Raw genomic sequence first — 16,801 nt, 5'->3', positions numbered from 1 at the left:
AAGCATTTTGTAAATCCTCAAGTGCCATGGGTCTGCTGGTGGAACTGTCTACCACGCCAGCCATTCCAACAGGAATATTTGTGGAGCCTGGAAGCAATTGATCTGCACCATTAAATTGAAAGGCCAGGGGGAAAATTAGTTTAAAGTCAAACCTGGTCTTTGGGAGAAAAATAATGCCCATTTCCAGGTTGATTAAAACCTTTCTGATATGTTTATTTTAAATAAACAAAGTATATTTTGTTAATATAACACCTTGAGGAAATCATAATCGGTAATGAAAACTTCCTTGCCTCTTAGGAGAAACAGGTCCCAAACTGGGTATCAAAAAGCTTAAAGACAGGGTGGAACTGGAGTTCGCTTGCGGTGCAGCAGGTTAAGGATCTGGCACTGTCACTGAAGCGCCTTGGGTTGCTGCTGTGGTGTGGGTTTGATCCCTGGCCTGGGAATTAACACATGGTGTGAGCATGGCCAAAAAAAAAAAAAAAAAAAAAAAAAAACAGGGTGGAACTGTAAGAGTAAGGAGTCCAGAGGACCCTCCCCCCAGCAAAACTGCATTTTAACTGGTTAACATTATTTAAAACAACAGCAATGATCTTTAGGGTCTCTGGAAACTGTCTGAAGTACATACTGCAAATGGTGAAATATTCAAGAAAATCTACAGAATCTCAGAACAGAGCAGAGTTTGGCATTTGAGCCAAGATCGGCTCCATCACCCTGACTCTGCCCGCTCTGTGCTGCAGAAGCTCTCCCCAGGTGTGCGCGAACAAGAAGACAGGGGCTCCCTTCTCCAGCTCCCGGTGTGGTCTATTTCACTCTGGAAGGGGCAGGCTGCCCAGAGGGGCAGGTCTGTTCTGGGCAGGCAACACAGAGGCACGATCTCCTTTCCTCTACCCCATCCCCACTCATTTGGTGGAAGCTCCAGTTCAAGCCCAGCTGGCTATGAATACTGGGCCCTAATGGATTCCACCCAGGTAGAGAAGGGCTCCCAAGGTAGAGGCTTCATGGCAGGAGGAGTAAGTCAAGAGGACCAGGGGCTGCTACCACCCCTCCCACCCACCACCCACACGGCATGGGTTGTTGCCCTGGGAAGAGTGGGCTCCCACCTCCAGCTCCAGGGGCAGGGACAAAGGGGTCCTACTGAAGGGTAAGGGCTCACCATCAGGACAAAAAGATCCACATCTCTGCCTGAGGGGGCTGGAACCTATGTGGGACGGAGAGGAGAGAACCTCACACCCAAGAGCATCACTGAAAAAAGTGGAAATCTTTGATGGAAAACAACTCAGGAGAGGCCTGAAGCTATGAAACCAGCAGAATGGCTCAGCAGGCAGAAATTTCATACAGAGAACCGGGGACAGCCAAGAAGAGCCTCCTGGGATTACAGCCAATCGTGAGTGTCAAGAAGGCTGTGTATAGCGGTCAGAGCAGGTCATGGGGCAGGCGTGACAACACTGCCAGGGCTGCACACAGACCCATCCACACAGGATGGAAGCTTGACTAGCTCGAAGGGCTTAATTATAACCTGACCAATCACTGCCTGAACCGAAGGGCTTAATTATAACCTGACAAATCACTGCCTGAACAACTGAACTTTCTTCATTGGGTCTAACTTTTATTTTAAAAATGAGTTTTCTGTAGGTTCTTGGGCCTACTTCTGGACCCTCTAGTCAAGGTTCTAATGATCATTTTCTCTATTTTGAATGCTACACTGTTTTGAGTACTGTAGTTTCATACTGAATCTTTAAGTCAGGTGGTGTTAGCAATACAAATTTGTCCTTTTTCAAAGCTGCTTTGACTAGTCTAGGCTCTTCCCACTTTGATTGAATAGTGACCTACCTGGAAGAACTGGCCTCTTAACAATATTGAGTATTCTAACCCACAGATGAGGTATATCCTTGATATAGCTAGGTCTTATTTAACTGCTTTTAGTAATGTTTTATAATTTTCAGTGTACAGATCCTGCATATCATTTATGCAAGATTCATTACTAAGTTTTTTGTATTTTTGATACTATTGTAAATGGAATTACATTGGACATTTCAGTTTCTGGCTGAATGTGGCTAGTATATATAGAAAGATACTGATTTTTGGATATGGCCCCTGTATCCAGCAATTTTACTAAACTCACTTATTAGTTCTAGGAGATTTCTGGACATTCCATCAGATTTACAATATAGGCATTATGTGGTATATGTGTGTGTGTATATATATATATATATATATATATATATATATATATATATATGTTATATATATATATAAAGAGAGAGATTCACTTCTTTATTTTGGGGGGCCATACCCATAGCATGTGTAATTTCCTAGGCTATGGATCAAAGCCGCACCACAGCAGCAACCCAAGCCACCACAGTGACAATGCTGGCTCCTTAACCCAACATGCTACAAGAGAACTCCTACTTCTTTCTTCTAGCATATAGATACGTTATTTCTTTTTCATGATATCTTTTTCTTGCCTTATAGCACTGGTCATAATCTCTAGTACAATGCTGAATAAAGAACAGGCATTATTTCCTTGTTCCTGTTCTTAGCGGGAAAGCATTCAGTCTTTTATTACTAAGTTTTATATTATTTACAGGTATTTTGCGTATGCCCCTTGTGTCAGGGTCCCCAAGACCACCCTCTGGCTTACAAGAGAAGAACTCACAGGACTCAAAAATTGGTCTACTCATGGTTAGTTTATTACAGTAAAATATACAGAGTGAAATGAACACAGGGGGGAAAGCAGATGTGGTGAAGTCCAGAGGAAACCATGTGCAAGCTTCCAAGTGTCATCCCAGTGGAGTAACATAGGACACACTTAATTCTCCCAGCAACCATGTGTGACAAGTGCAAAATGTTGTCAATCAGGGATGCTCACTTCAGCCTAGTTATCCAGGGTTTTTATTGGGAGCTGGTCACGTAAGCATACAGCACCTGTGTGAATGAGGTCAGTTGGCAGGAACTCACCATAAACCCCACTGCTAGTATAAATTATCTGGAGAAACTGCTAGAGCATGACTGAAGATCTAGGGTATGCAAATACACTCATTGGAGAAACCACTCCAAGAGTTCAGTTCTCTGAATCTAGGCAAAGGACAGACATGGAAACAGGCCTTTCTTAGAATATGCAGGGTTTGAGTAACCCAGGCCGGCTGTGTTAATCCTTTCCTGCACAACCCTTATCGGGTTAAGTTCTCTTTCAGTCCCAGGTTACAGTGAGTCTGTATCAGGCATAGACACTAGATTTTGTCCAACACTTTTTCTGCATGCATTGAAATAATCATATGGTTTTTCATTTTAGCTTGTTTATATCATGAGTTATACTGATTGCTGTTCAAACTAATGTTGAACAACCTTGCATTTTGGGGATAAACACCATTTGGTAATGATGCATTAAGCATCCTATATATTGTTAGGGAATATAAATATAAATTTCCCTTTAGCATTTTTGCATCTATGTCCATTAGGGGTGTGTAACTGTCTCGTGTCTTTGACTGGTCTTGGTGTCACAGTCATTGCAGTTTCCTAGAAGGAGCTGTGAAGTATTACCTTCTCTACAATTTTCTGAAAGTTTGTGCAGAATCAGTAGTTTCTTTCTTAATGTTTGTTAGCACTCACCAGTGAAACCATTGGGCCTAGAGTTTTCTTTGTGGGTAAGCTTTTCTACAAATTTAAATTATTTGGTAGATATTGGGCTATTGACATTACTTATGTCTTCTTGAGGGAGCTTGGGTGGGTTGTGTCTTAAGACAGAATGTGCCCATTTCATCTCAGTTGTCACACCGATTGACATTAAGTTGTTAATAACATTCCCTTATTATTCTTTAATGTTTGTAGAACATGTAGTGATGTTATCTTTCTCATCCTCAATACTGGTAATTTGTATTCTCTCTTTTTTCTTTTGGTTTCATTTTCTCTGTTGTTTCCACTTTAGATTCTCACTCTAAACTTTCATTTCTTTGCTCCTGCTTGAGTTTTGCTCTTGTTTTTCTTGTTTCTTAAGGAGGAAGCTGTGGTCAATTATGTGACATTTCTTCTTTTTTGATTTAAGCATCAGTATAGCTATAAATTTCCCTCTAAAGTACTGTTTGAGCAACACGCCACAAATTTGATATGCTGTTTTCATACTTTCTATATTCCCTTTTTATTTCTTTAACCAATGGGTTATTTTAGTGTGTTATTTACTACCAGTACTTGAGGGTTTTACAGATCTTTGTCTTATTGAATTCTAATTTAATTATAATCAGATCGCATACTTTATATGACCTGAATTATTTTAAAAGTTTTGGGACTTCTTTTGTGGCTCAGAATATGGTCTAACTTATTAAATGCTTTCTGTGTAGTTGAAAAAAAAGGTATATTCAGCTGCTGTTGGATATAATGGCCTATAAATATCAATTAGCTCAAGTTTGTTGATAATGTTCAAGTCTTCTATATCCTTCATCATTTCTATCTACTTACTCTATCAATTATTGAGAGAGGAGTAATAAAATCTCCAACTATAATGGGATCTGTCTATTTCTCCTTACAATTCTGTTATTTGTTTCAGGTATCTTTTCTTTTTTTTTTTTTTCTTTTTTCTTTTTCAGCTGCACCCCCACCATATGGAAGTTCCAGGCCAGGGATAAATCCAAGCTGCAGCTGTGACCTATGCCACAACTGTGGCAATGCTGGATTCCTAAGCCACTGTGCTGGTCTGGGGACTTGAACCCACACTGCCACAGAGACAACACCAGATCTTTACCCTGATGTGCCACTGCAGGAACTCCAGCTTCATGTATCTTGAAGCTCTATTATTAGGGGTATAAATGTTGAATAAGAGCTGCAGCTGCCAGCCTACACCACAACCACAGCAACACCAGATACTTAACACACTGAATAGGGCCAGGGATTGAACCCACGTCCTTATGGGTACTAGTCCGGTTCGTTACTGCTGAACCACAACAGGAACTCCAAGAAATGCCATTCTTTATTGCTAATAATATCATTATCTCTGCAACCTACTTTGTCTAATATTAACATACCACTCAAACTTTCTCAACCAGTGCTAGCACTATGTATCCCTTTCCACTTAGTCTCATCCTATCTGTGTCTTTATATTCAATGTGTGTTTCTTGTAGGCAACTTGTAATTGGGTCTTGCTTTTTAATCCAATCTGACAATCTGCCCTGGGGTGTTTAGAGCACTTATTTTGGTATGACTGTTCATATGGTTAAGTTTAAGAGTTTATCATTTTGATATTTGCTTTTTATTTATCCCATCTGTCCTTTGTTCCTCTTTTCATCTTTTTCTATCTTCTTTTGAGTTAAGTATCTTTATGATTTCACTTTATCTCCTTTGGTGGTTTATTAACTATAACTCTGTGTCTACACACACTGTTTATTTCTTCACTTTTCATGCAATCTTAAACTCACATTTATCTTCTCTAGTTTCTGGTCCAACATCTCCCAACACACACACACACATACACACGAACATATGCACTTGCTAGGATCTCCAGTGAGCTTCACACTACTAAATCCTATGGTATCAGTCCTTATCATATTTGACTTTTCAGTAACATTTCAGTTTACCCATTGTCCTGAATTACTCTTTTCTTGGTTCCATGAAATCACACTCTCCAGATCATCTTAGATTTTTTGGCCACAAACTCTCAATCATTTGCAACTTTACTTCTATCCAGCCTATAATCTCAAGGGTTCCTGGGGCTCAGTCTTAGCCCCTTTCTGTCTTGCTCAGCATCTTAAAAACATGGTCCTCAAGAATTAGGAAGTAGTTCAAAGGCATTTTCAGATAAAAAAGTAATGAAAGAAATTTGTTCACATATAGTTTGCAAAGTTGAAACATAAGATTAGTCATGATTTTCGCACAAATCCTTTGATTTTAAAGTTTCCTACTCACTTTAATATCTCATTATGCTCAGTCTGCATTAATCAGTTCATGTCAGCTAGTGTTCAGCAAATATGATGGTATAAAACCAAGTAAACTTTCCATAATTTTCAAACAAAGCCTCAAGCCTCAAATCAATTTGTTTTGATAAGGAAAGATAAGAGACTAAGACTAAAGAGGCGTTATGCAGCTAAAACAGGAAAATATCTTGACATTGCTAAGAAGCTGTTGATCCAAATTTAATGCCCAATTTAATTACTATGACCAAAAAAAAAAAAAAAACAAGCTATTGATAAAATTTCTTTATTAAACGACTCTGTTGGAAGTCATATCTTATCAATGACACGTGGTATAAAAGAGCAGTTATTATCACTTGGGTGTTTCAACATTTATTTAGCTTTTAATAGTGAACAAACTACTTGTGAGAAAACAGGAATCTGTTCTTACAGTATATATAGTATGTAATAGGGTAGAAATACTCAACATCTCTGCTTATTGGCTGAGGCTCAGAGTACAAAGGGAGTGGGTTTTCACTTAGGCAACGGTACTTCTGTGAGCTGTGATGTAGTTTGAAAGAGGTGCAATCCATTCAAAACTGACAGAGCACGAGCTATACAAACAGCAAGGAGAGGTGCTGCTGGTTTGCAAAGAGATGTTTTCAACATATGGGGCAGTTAGAAGGCAAGAGTACGCGCCCTGACTGTAACTGAGCGTTGAAGGAGATAGTGAAGACGGGACACCAGCAAATCTCGACGACTCCGAGTACACGCTCTCGGATGCTGAGGACAGAAACAGTGCTTGTTTGCAAGATTACTTTTCCCACCCAAGTTCCCTGGCTGCCAAGGACAAAAGTACTGACAAGACTTCCTGAAAGGAGGTGTGAGATAAAAACATTTCTTCATGACGCTGATAATACCAACAGTCATTCTTGATTTCCAGAAGTGATGGCTAAAATACAATCAGCATCTCAAATAACCTGAACCCACTGCTTCAAAATACTGCACATGTTAATGCTGAGAATAAGATGCCAGATTTCTCAAGCAGTTCAATTACTAGGCTGTGATTCCTTCTCAGAACCTGATGGTTTTCTTTACTTAGCAGAGAGTGAGACTGGCTTTATTATTGTCATATATAAAGAACACAGTCACTGTTACAAGAAAACATGAACAGATACTTTCCAGAGACTGAAGCAGTCAAAGAATCCACATGCTCCCATCTTTCAAACATTCAGGCTGGTTGAAACATCTGCTCCTACAGTTACTTAATATTATAAGTGTGTGAATCTGGCAACTGACAGGGCACTAGGAATGCTAGGAATGGTCTTCCTAAAATTTCTCAAGTCTGTGTTTTATCTCGGTGTTTCAAAGTATCTGACAGGGCCAGCAAACACTACATGCAAACCTTGACAAGATATAATAACAGCTTGGGATTTCCTAATTTAATAGAAATGTGGGGTAAATACTAAAAGTGCCAGGGTGTAACCTACATCTCAAACTATCAAGTTAGAAACTTTGTAAGAGGCTGCAAAGACCATCCTTTTAACAATAAAGGCATTATTTGATGTTAAAATACGGCTTTATTGTTTAAAATTGGTGATCTGCATGGGTGCTGAAAATCTGAGAAACACTATCTGAGGGATCCCACTTCCTCCCATGATTTTCAGACCATCTATCTATACAGGCTGAGGCCAAAATTTCCAGTCCAGCCTTCTCCTCCGAGCTCAACTCATTTATCCAACTGCGCTTTCAACCTTAGAGGCACCATTAAACCTATCACAGTCCCCAAACCAAGCTCCTGGTCCCTTGCACATCTCCCCTTCTCCCAATCTCCCCACCTCAGTGAAAACTGCTCCTTCTTCCTGGAAACCCACCTGCATCATTCAAAGTGCAGCCTGGGTGGGCTCCTCTTCTCTCTTCCCCTGCTGAGTCCAAATCACCTTCACCTCCACCCTGGACTACCCTGTAGCTTCCCAAGTGTCTTTCAGCAGCCTTTCTGCGGTCCCCCATATATGTTTTCAATCGCTGCTGGAACAAATCAGCACAACCTTAGTGGCCTGAAACAACACAATTTCTTATCTTACAGGTTTGCTGCAGTCTGACATGGGACTCACTGGGCTAAAATTAAGGTGAGCTTGACTCCTGCCTAGAGGCTGTCAAGGGGGATCTATTCCCTTGGCTTTTCCAGCTTCTAGAAGCCCCCCCACTTTCCTTGCTCGGCAGCCCCCTTACTTCTTCTCCAAAGCCAGCCACACTGACCCTCTGTGACTATTCTTCCAAGGCCACATCTCCGTCTGACTTCTGTCTCCATCTTCTACTTTTACGGACCCTTGTGATTGCACTGGGTCCACCTGGACGATCCAAGATAATCTCCCCATCACTAGCCAGCTGATCAGCAACCTTAACTCCCCTTTGCTCTGTAACCTTCAGTTTCTAGCGACTAGGACATGGCTATCTTCGGGAGGCCACTCGCCTCTCGCACTCCAATACATAGCTCATTTTCCCCACAACAGCCAGAATGATCTTTTCAAAAACACAAACGTGTTCATGTCACTTCCTCCATAAAACCCTTCAACGGCCCCGCACTCCTCCAAGGATAAAGTTCACATCCTAAACATGTGCCATGAAGCCACACATGCCCGAACTACTGGCCTGACTCCTGGTTCACGGCATTCCAGCCACACACAGCTTCTCTCGCAAGCTCCTTTCTGCCTCAGGGCCTTTGCTCATGCTATTTCTGCAGTCTGAACAGCCCTCCCCACCTCCCACCAACCTTTACCTGGCCAACTCTTGCTCAATCCTTCAGATCTCTGTAAAGGTAACTTTCACAGGGTGGCCTGACCTGAGCATCTGGTCCGGCACTAGCTCTTCCTGGTATGCACTTCAGTGGACTCCTTCTTTCAGAGCTTCTACGACAACTGGAGCTCAATGTTATTGCGTTATTGGCTTAATGTCTGCCTCCTTGCAACAGACTGCAAACCCACGAGGGCTGGGGCCAATTCTGTTCTGCTCACTGCTGTACATCCTGGGACTGAGAACTGACTGGCTTATAGTAGCAGCTAAATAAATGAGTGCCGTCGACAATATTTCCAGAGCAGATCTAACTCCTAGAGGGGGAGCTGCATGAGCCAGAGACCTCAGCATCCTGCTGGAGCATCAGGCCATCGCACCCCATCCCTTCAGACCCCAACCACAACCACACACCTCCAGCCTGTGTCCCAAACTCTGTGTTTTCCCCTGATGCCTTGTGCCATTTCTGCTGTGTTAACTCCGATAAGGCCACATGACTGCTCTCTGGCTCATGGGCTGTACCACCAGAAGAGTTCTAAACACATGGCAGTTGGTGTCACAAAAACATCACAGTTTTTGCAGCTCAGGAAGACTTCCCTTGGCTCTGAGCCCCTGGGACTCTCCCCACACGTTCTTTCCTACTCACTTTAATTTTTTTTTTTTTTAATTTCTTTTGGCAGCACCTGTGGCATGTGGAAGTTCCCAGGCCAGGGATCTCACCTGTACCACAGCAGTGACAATGGTGGATCCTTAACCCACTGAGCCACTAGGAAACTGCCCTACTCACTTTAAATCCTATATCCTAAGTTAGACTAGAAAGGGTTTATGATCTGGAGCCTGAAAATTCTGGGTTTAAATCTGGCTGAGTCCTTGTTCAGAAAGGGCACCGAAATTTAAGCCTCGCATCATCCCTAAAAAAGAGGACAATAATTTACTCATGCCACCCTCACCGAGGTGCTGGAGGGCCCGGTGAAGGCATTCTCTATTTAGAACCGTCCCCAGCCACCAAACACAGCATGTAACAGACCTAAACCCAGCTAAACCCAGTGCTAGAACAATTACGAAGAACGCCAAGAAGATAAAACCATCAGATCTGAACCCCTCTGCGTGTGTGCTGATTCTAGGAACATCTTCACAGACACTATTTTCTCTAGAACTTTCACTGCCAGGAACACATCCCACCTCCGTCTTCTTCCAGCCCGAGGCTATGTCTATAAACACACTGCCTACTCAGGACGAGGTATCTGCAGATGTCAGCTGCCCGCCCCCCTTCCCCCATGCAGCCCTGCATGCTCAGTCTCTGAGATGCCCTTACTGAGACTTGACCATCCGACAAGCACTTTCTCCATGTCACGCCTCCATCCAGGCTGTACTGGCCATTGTCTCTCACTCTCCTGGACTTTGATCATTTTGCTTTCTCTGCCCTCCCTGTAAGACCACTTCTGTAGCTCCAATACCTAGCTCAAGGGTAACTTTCTTCAATAAACCTTCCTGGTCCCCCAGATACCTCTGGTAATACTATCACCACCTAAACCATATCTCCAGGTCCTTGAGAGGCAGGATCTGACTTGGTTCAGCTTGCAATCCCCTCCCGAGCATGTGGAATGGTATTTTATAGGCACTAGATGCTTATTCAGTATTCGCTGACCGACAGAGTGAAATAATGACTCAAGGACTTATGGAGTTGGGTTTAGACAGATGAACTCTGCACCATGGGAGGGGAGGGCCAGCACAGGTGTCCGTCACCCAGCTCAGAAAAGGGGTTGGGACTAAAGACGTACATCGGGCAGGCGTTGTCACTAGAGAGGTAGCTGAAGCTGGGGGTTCACCAAAAACTGATGGGCTGAGAGGAGAAAAAGGTTCAGATGGAGCATTTCTGGGGTAGAAGGCAGTGCAGCTAAATGAAAATTATGATTCCAGAATAAATCTTAGAAAGGAGAAGAAACCCGAAGGAGTATGGTCCAAAAGAGAGAGCTGGAGAAACACCTCTAAGGATGCTGATGTTGTAGACAGAAGAGGTGGAAGGTGTACAGGTGGCTGCTGTGTGTGGGGACTGGCAAGTTCTTGGTGTCTCCTAGCAAGTCAGGGGCTGGGGCGGAGGTGGGGCTGGGGAGCTGAGGTACAAGTAAGAATGACAGAAAGTAGAAGACCATTCTCTCAAGAGAACTGAGTGTCCACTGCTCCGCCAGTCTGGTCTGTCAGCAGGGACCTTGTGCTGACCTCAAGGTGCCTGGCCAGAGAAAGGCTTGGGGAGAGTCAGCACTAACCTCATGACTGTCTTGAAAAATAAAACGAAATGGTGCCCTGAGATAAAGTTTATTTATAGCTCCTTGGTTATCTTGTTCTGGGTCTTTCCCCCTAAGGAAATGCTGCAAGTGCAGCGGTGTCTTTCCACACTCAAGCCATGTCACAGAAACTTTTCACATGGAAGGGGCAGGCAGCTGCTTCTGAGCATGACCAGGGCCAAAGTCAGAGGAGTATTTCCTCAAAATACTTGTGACTGGAACACAGTACCAAACAGAAGCCATATGTGCAATAGGAGGTGTACTTGCAGATCACAGGTGGCAGCTCAAGGTTATGGATGCTACCAAAAAAACACACGAAGAACTTAGGCAGAAGTCTTCCATTAATGAGGTTCGCTATGGCCTTCCTCCTCAAAGCGGAATTTATCATATCACTCAATGGAAAGCAATGGTCAACAGTCATTTCGATTGGTGGGTAATACAAGAGTCATCTGTATTTATCTTTAGGATGCATGGTGGGCTTTTTTTTTTTTTTTTTAATCTTCCCAACTGTGCTTGGCTTAGGGAAACATTAAAATTAATTCTCATTCCACGAGCACAGATGAAGAGATTATCCAGATGCCTCTTCTATTAAAAGAAACTAACAAATTACAAGAGGAAGCTCACGTGCAGAATGTCAACTGTGTTTCAAAAAAACAGAAACTGTCCTTATTGACAGCATTCATACCTTCACAGGAAGAATAACAGTATCAGTAAGAAAGAAGACACAATAGCATTAAGACATAGTAGAGGAGCTTAATAAGGGCCAAAGAAGAATGTGGGATTGTAGGTGGAAGGTTCACCCCTAAAGAAAGACAGCCTGCTCCATGGAAATCAAGCAAAATCATTAGGGGGATGGCAGAGAAAACTCAGCATTCCTTCCAAAGAAATGAGATAACTGCTATAACAAACCAAATACACAAGAGACTCACTAATGCTCTTATCATCCTTACAAGCACACAAGTGATCCAACAGCCAATGCAGACATAAGGTGATGGAGGAGAGGACTGAATAACGGGAGCAAAGGCCTCTCTCTAGTACTGATGCAATCACCTCTGTTAATTCAACGGATATTGACTGAGCACCTACTACATGCCAGGCTCTGTTCCCGAGTCTGAGGACACTGTAGTAAACAAAACAGACAAAAATGCCTGCCCACGTGGAGCTTATACGCTAGTGAAGTATTTAAGATATGTGACACTGGGCAAGACATGTCCTTGGGATGATGAAAGGGCTTGTTATGGAGAAATCAGAAAGAGAAGCACTGCCAATAAAAAGTGAATACACACACAAACACATATACACACATATACATACATATAATAATACAAAATGAAATTTACTAATGAAACTGATAGTGAAACTGAATATATAATCAGAGAGCACACTGTCACAAATTGAAATTATTTTTGCCAAAATCAAGCACCAGTAGTTCCTTTCCTCTGATGTGGCTTTATATTAGAGGATTATATGTATGAACCAAAAAAAAAAAAAAAAAGTCTTAGTGACCACCACTGTTACACAGTGGCCTGGGATGGAACCAGCATATGTAACCAAAAAATCCAGACCAACAGACTAGTTTCTACTGGATAAAAACTTAAAAACAGAAGAGAATTTACTGATAAATCAGTTTATCTGGAAATATATTCCAGGAATAGGGGGGGAAAAGTGCTGATTACATCAAATGAGTTACTGCAAGTAAGAAAACAAGGTTATTCAAGTAAATTTAGGAAGTTTTCTCAGTACATGGGGTAGTGGCACATGTTTAAGCTAACAATTTGCTGATATGTGATTCTGCCATCTTTCCACTGAATTCAAAGGCATAAATAGCGTCCATTTGCCCTCTTACTAGGCGATTTCACCTCTAACAGGTTAATGGAATACTCTTGGCAAAGGAATTCCACTCTTTGCAGGCTGCATATGAAATAAATGAATGTATAAAAGCAAGGTAAACAAAAACAAGCGCAGGCACAATGCAAATACCGGAGGAAGACACAAGACTTGCAGTTGAAACATTCCAGGTCATCAGTTCTGTCCACTGGAAAAAAAAAAATCTAAGAACCTCACCATCTAGAGACTTAGAACTCACACTCGGCCCACCTCAGTTTTCAATGGCTAGCCCCCAAGGAGGGAAAAGGAGCCAGCCCTGGCGGTTCCTCTGAGGCCCACTCAGGGCCCAGAGGGGCTAGTTCCCTCGCTTTAGATTGGGGTTTGGGGGGTAGCTGGTAGGAACACCTGAGGCTAAGGAAGAGAAACAGGTTCAAAGGCAAAGTTGAAAAAGACGGTGGAGTGACGAGGGCGGAGAAACCGCAGCGAGTCAAAATCAATCACTGGGACAGAGCAGCCGCAAGGCGCTGGGGACCCACCGAGCCGTCTCCACAGCCCGAGCCGCCAGGGCCGGGTTCTTCTCGCCCGGGAATTTAACAGCCGGCCGGCGCGGCCGTCGGGGTGGCGGGGGGGGGCAGTTCCCGGGAACCCCTCCCGCCCTCTCCCGTCAACCCCGCCCATCGGCCCGCCCAGTCCCGCCCGGCTACTCACCGGATTCGCTTCCCACATAACGGTGGCGAAATCGAGCGGAGAGAGCCTGGGGGAAGGGGCTGGCCACGGGGCCGGGGTGCTGGGTTTTTCCTGAGGGTCCCCGGGAGCGAAGGGACGGAGGGGCAACCTCCACACAGGCCTCCGTCTCCCTCTCCCTGTCACAAGCCGGCGTCTTCGGATCCCCTAACCTCTCGACTTCCGGCCAGAGCCTGCTAACCGGGGCCGGTCCCGCCCCGCCCCCGGAAGCTCACCCCGCCCCTGCCGCTCCCTTCCGGCCTGGAGCGAAGTGGGCGGGGCTTGCGAGGGTCTGGGGTTGTGGGCGGAGCTAAGGGGCTTCAGTCCAACCACAGTCCAGGGCTGCAATCCGCCTGCCATCTCCAAGTGATTCCCAAGCATCCCAGGCTGTAATTCTTCGATATTTCTTGATCACCGTATAGTGGGTGTAGTGGCAAGAGGCAGAGAGGTCTGGAAATGAGTAGCCTGTGGGACAGGCTTCACGATCTGTTTGCTCGTGCTCTGCAGGAGACGATAATAGGGTGCTGTGAAATCATTGGAGAAAGCTAGCACAGTATTTGGCATACAGTAAAAGCTCAATGAGTGGAGATTATTTGCCAGATACTGTGCTAGGCTCTGGAATGTACAAGAGTGACCCGTATGCAGTCCTCATGGAGCTTTGAGTCTAGAGGAAAAAAATAAGAAGTAATTTAGATAACAGGATGCAAGGGTTCCCTGGTGACAGAGCAGTTAAGGGTTCAGCGTTGTCATGACTATGGCTCAGGTTCCATCCCTGGCCCGGGAACTTGTGCATGCTGCTTCTGTGGCCAAAAATAACCCCCAAAACAAAACAAAAAAAAACAAGAATTCAAGCAAAAAGGTACAGGATGGTTTATAGGTAATATGGCAAGTACAGGGTTCTTTGACAGCATGCTTACCTAGGTAGCAAAGAGGGCTGCCTCTCCCCGCCCCCCCCTTCCCCCACCCCAAGTTTTAAGCTAAAACGTCTTGGTTGTCCTCCTATTGAACTTATCTGGGTAAAGAGAGCTAGCTACAAGAGGGGAAGAACTTCCTAGGCAAAGAAGTACCATCTACCCATGAGAAATTAAAAAGAGCTAGTTTAAGATCCTTCTTAGCTTTTCTATACCTCCACACATTAAAAAAAAAAATTTTATTTGATCAAAGAAACCTGCATTTTTAGAGCCTGATTTTTTCACTTACTGTGATATAGATATCCTTCATGCCAAAAAAAGTATAATAAATCTATTTCAAAATAGTGGGGAAAGGATGGATTATTCAATAAGCAACTGGTTAGTCATTTGGCAAAAAGTAAAGTGGAAAAAAAAAGGTAAAGATCCCTATCTCGATCCATTTACCAGAATAAATTTAGTAATTGTAAATTTACACACTATTCTTGAGTGTAGTTTGGCAATATGAAACAAAATTTCAAATTTCCATTTCTAGGAACTAATGTCAAGGAGGCAAATTGGACAACTGCACAGAAAATGTCTATACAAGAATATTTATTGCTACTTTTTTGGAATGGTGAAAAATTGAAAACTACTTAAATATCTATCACAATGGATTATTTCAAATGCATATGTGTGTAACATTCATACAAGCTATGGAATGCTATGTGCATTTATCTTGTAGCCTACCACACTGAAAAGGTCTTCTTAGTTTTAAAAGCTTGTCAGCAGACCTCTCTGAATTTCTGTTAACAATCACATTACCCACAGTAATGCATTTTTCACTCTTCCTATTGCATTGGCCAAAACTTCAGAAAATATTTGAAAAACACTGGACAATAAAATGGGCATTTGGTACGACAAGAATTTGCTCTTGGTGCTAGGTAGTCTTCAAACACACTATCATCTTTAAAGAGATTTCTTTCTATTTCTATTTTACTATAAGCTTTTAATTGTCAAAGGATGTTAAATTCCTAAACTATCCCAAGCTCTATCACTATATTCCTTTTGTATTATGACTCATTAATATAATGAACTATTCTCATAGATTTTCTAATGTTCAACCCATCCTTGTCTTCTTGAAAGAAAGCCTGCTCGGTCCCATATTTGTTATTCTTTGAATAAACTGCTGGGTTCCATTTGTTAATCTTTTATTTAGGAATAAAATTTACAGTTAATGAAATTGGTCCATTGTTACTGGGTGTTTTGGTAGCTGTCTTTAACAAGTTTTGCAAAGTGAATAGTAGCAATTTAAATAATTTAGGACTTAGCTCCTCCTTGAAGGTAAAGTGGATTTTTCCTAAGCGAATTTAGCTGGAAAGATTAGGGGCAGTTTCCCTACCTTTTGTGGGGTTGGAGCTATACTTCCTTTCCTTGAAGCCTTGGGGTTCCCTGAGCTGGTGGACAGAGCGAGGTGGAGAGAACCCGGTAATTTGGATATATAGTGGGTGGACGCGTTTTTAAAATGTACTGCTGTATCCCAAAAGAAGAAGAAGAGAACACATTTCATAAATTGCAAATAGCTGTGCCACCTTTAGTCATCGTCTTTTTTCTTATTCTTCTGGATTTATGACCACCATTAGAGAGCAAGCGTGGGAAGGGACTTTAGATTCATTTAGTCCTGGGGTCACAAACTGAGAGTTTCCCCAGCTTTAGCACACATAAATAGGTTGACAATTTTCATGAGTGGCCACCATTTTAAAACAGGGAAAAGTCACATTAAATAATGTGGCTCTCCAACGTCCTTTACCCCTATGCCAACAACTGGTCAGACTGACCCTTTGGGGCTGGGAGTGGGCTCTCAGGTTTACCTGAGTTACCAGACCAATATCTCTTATGTCGTTTAAATGACCTCTTTGGACCCCTTGGGTGTTTGGGCTTGTGACTGACAATAACCTACCTCTTACTTTGCTGAGGAAATGGAACGGATCCAGGACCCTCTAGAATGTCTCCCAGAAAACATCATGCACTTTCCAATAACTTTTTGAGGAGGGCTCAGTCCTTGGGCTCAGCCTTTCAATAGATGAGTTTCTGTGACCCTGTCTGGCGCTGGGACAGCCTCCCTCTGCATCATCCTTCCGGGCCAAGTGCCACAGCCATAGAAACTATGCCCCCTGACCACAGTCACTAGTTTTCTCAGAAAAAGCCAGACAAATAGAAAACATTTTGCCATATCTTTCTGGTTTGCCATGTGTGCTCTGGGTGGAGATGCTTAAACCAGGCTAAACCCAGCCCAGGGATCCCAAGACTGCAGCCTCCCTCCCACCTGGCTGTGCCGATTAGATCTGGGAATGTCAGGAGAGCTGAGAGGACATGCCCAAGGGGAAAGAGAAGAGGGCGGAAGAAGGAG

The 16,801-nt window shown here is 43.2% G+C and overlaps 1 protein-coding gene across 1 annotated transcript in view; it reads right to left on the bottom strand.

Moving 5' to 3' along the window:
• The window catches only part of PARP11 (poly(ADP-ribose) polymerase family member 11), a 36,986-nt gene extending 23,347 nt beyond the window's left edge, over nt 1-13,639 (bottom strand). Inside the window, 1 exon segment of the mRNA XM_047787797.1 lies at nt 13,490-13,639. Coding sequence (XP_047643753.1) covers nt 13,490-13,507 — 18 coding nt within the window. The 5' untranslated portion in view covers nt 13,508-13,639.
• Nucleotides 13,640-16,801: the final 3,162 nt, after the last annotated feature.

The sequence above is a fragment of the Phacochoerus africanus genome, chromosome 7, assembly GCF_016906955.1.
Source record: "Phacochoerus africanus isolate WHEZ1 chromosome 7, ROS_Pafr_v1, whole genome shotgun sequence".
NCBI lineage: Eukaryota > Metazoa > Chordata > Mammalia > Artiodactyla > Suidae > Phacochoerus > Phacochoerus africanus.
Note: the sequence above shows the minus strand (reverse complement) of the source record. Positions and strands in the feature narration are given on the sequence as shown.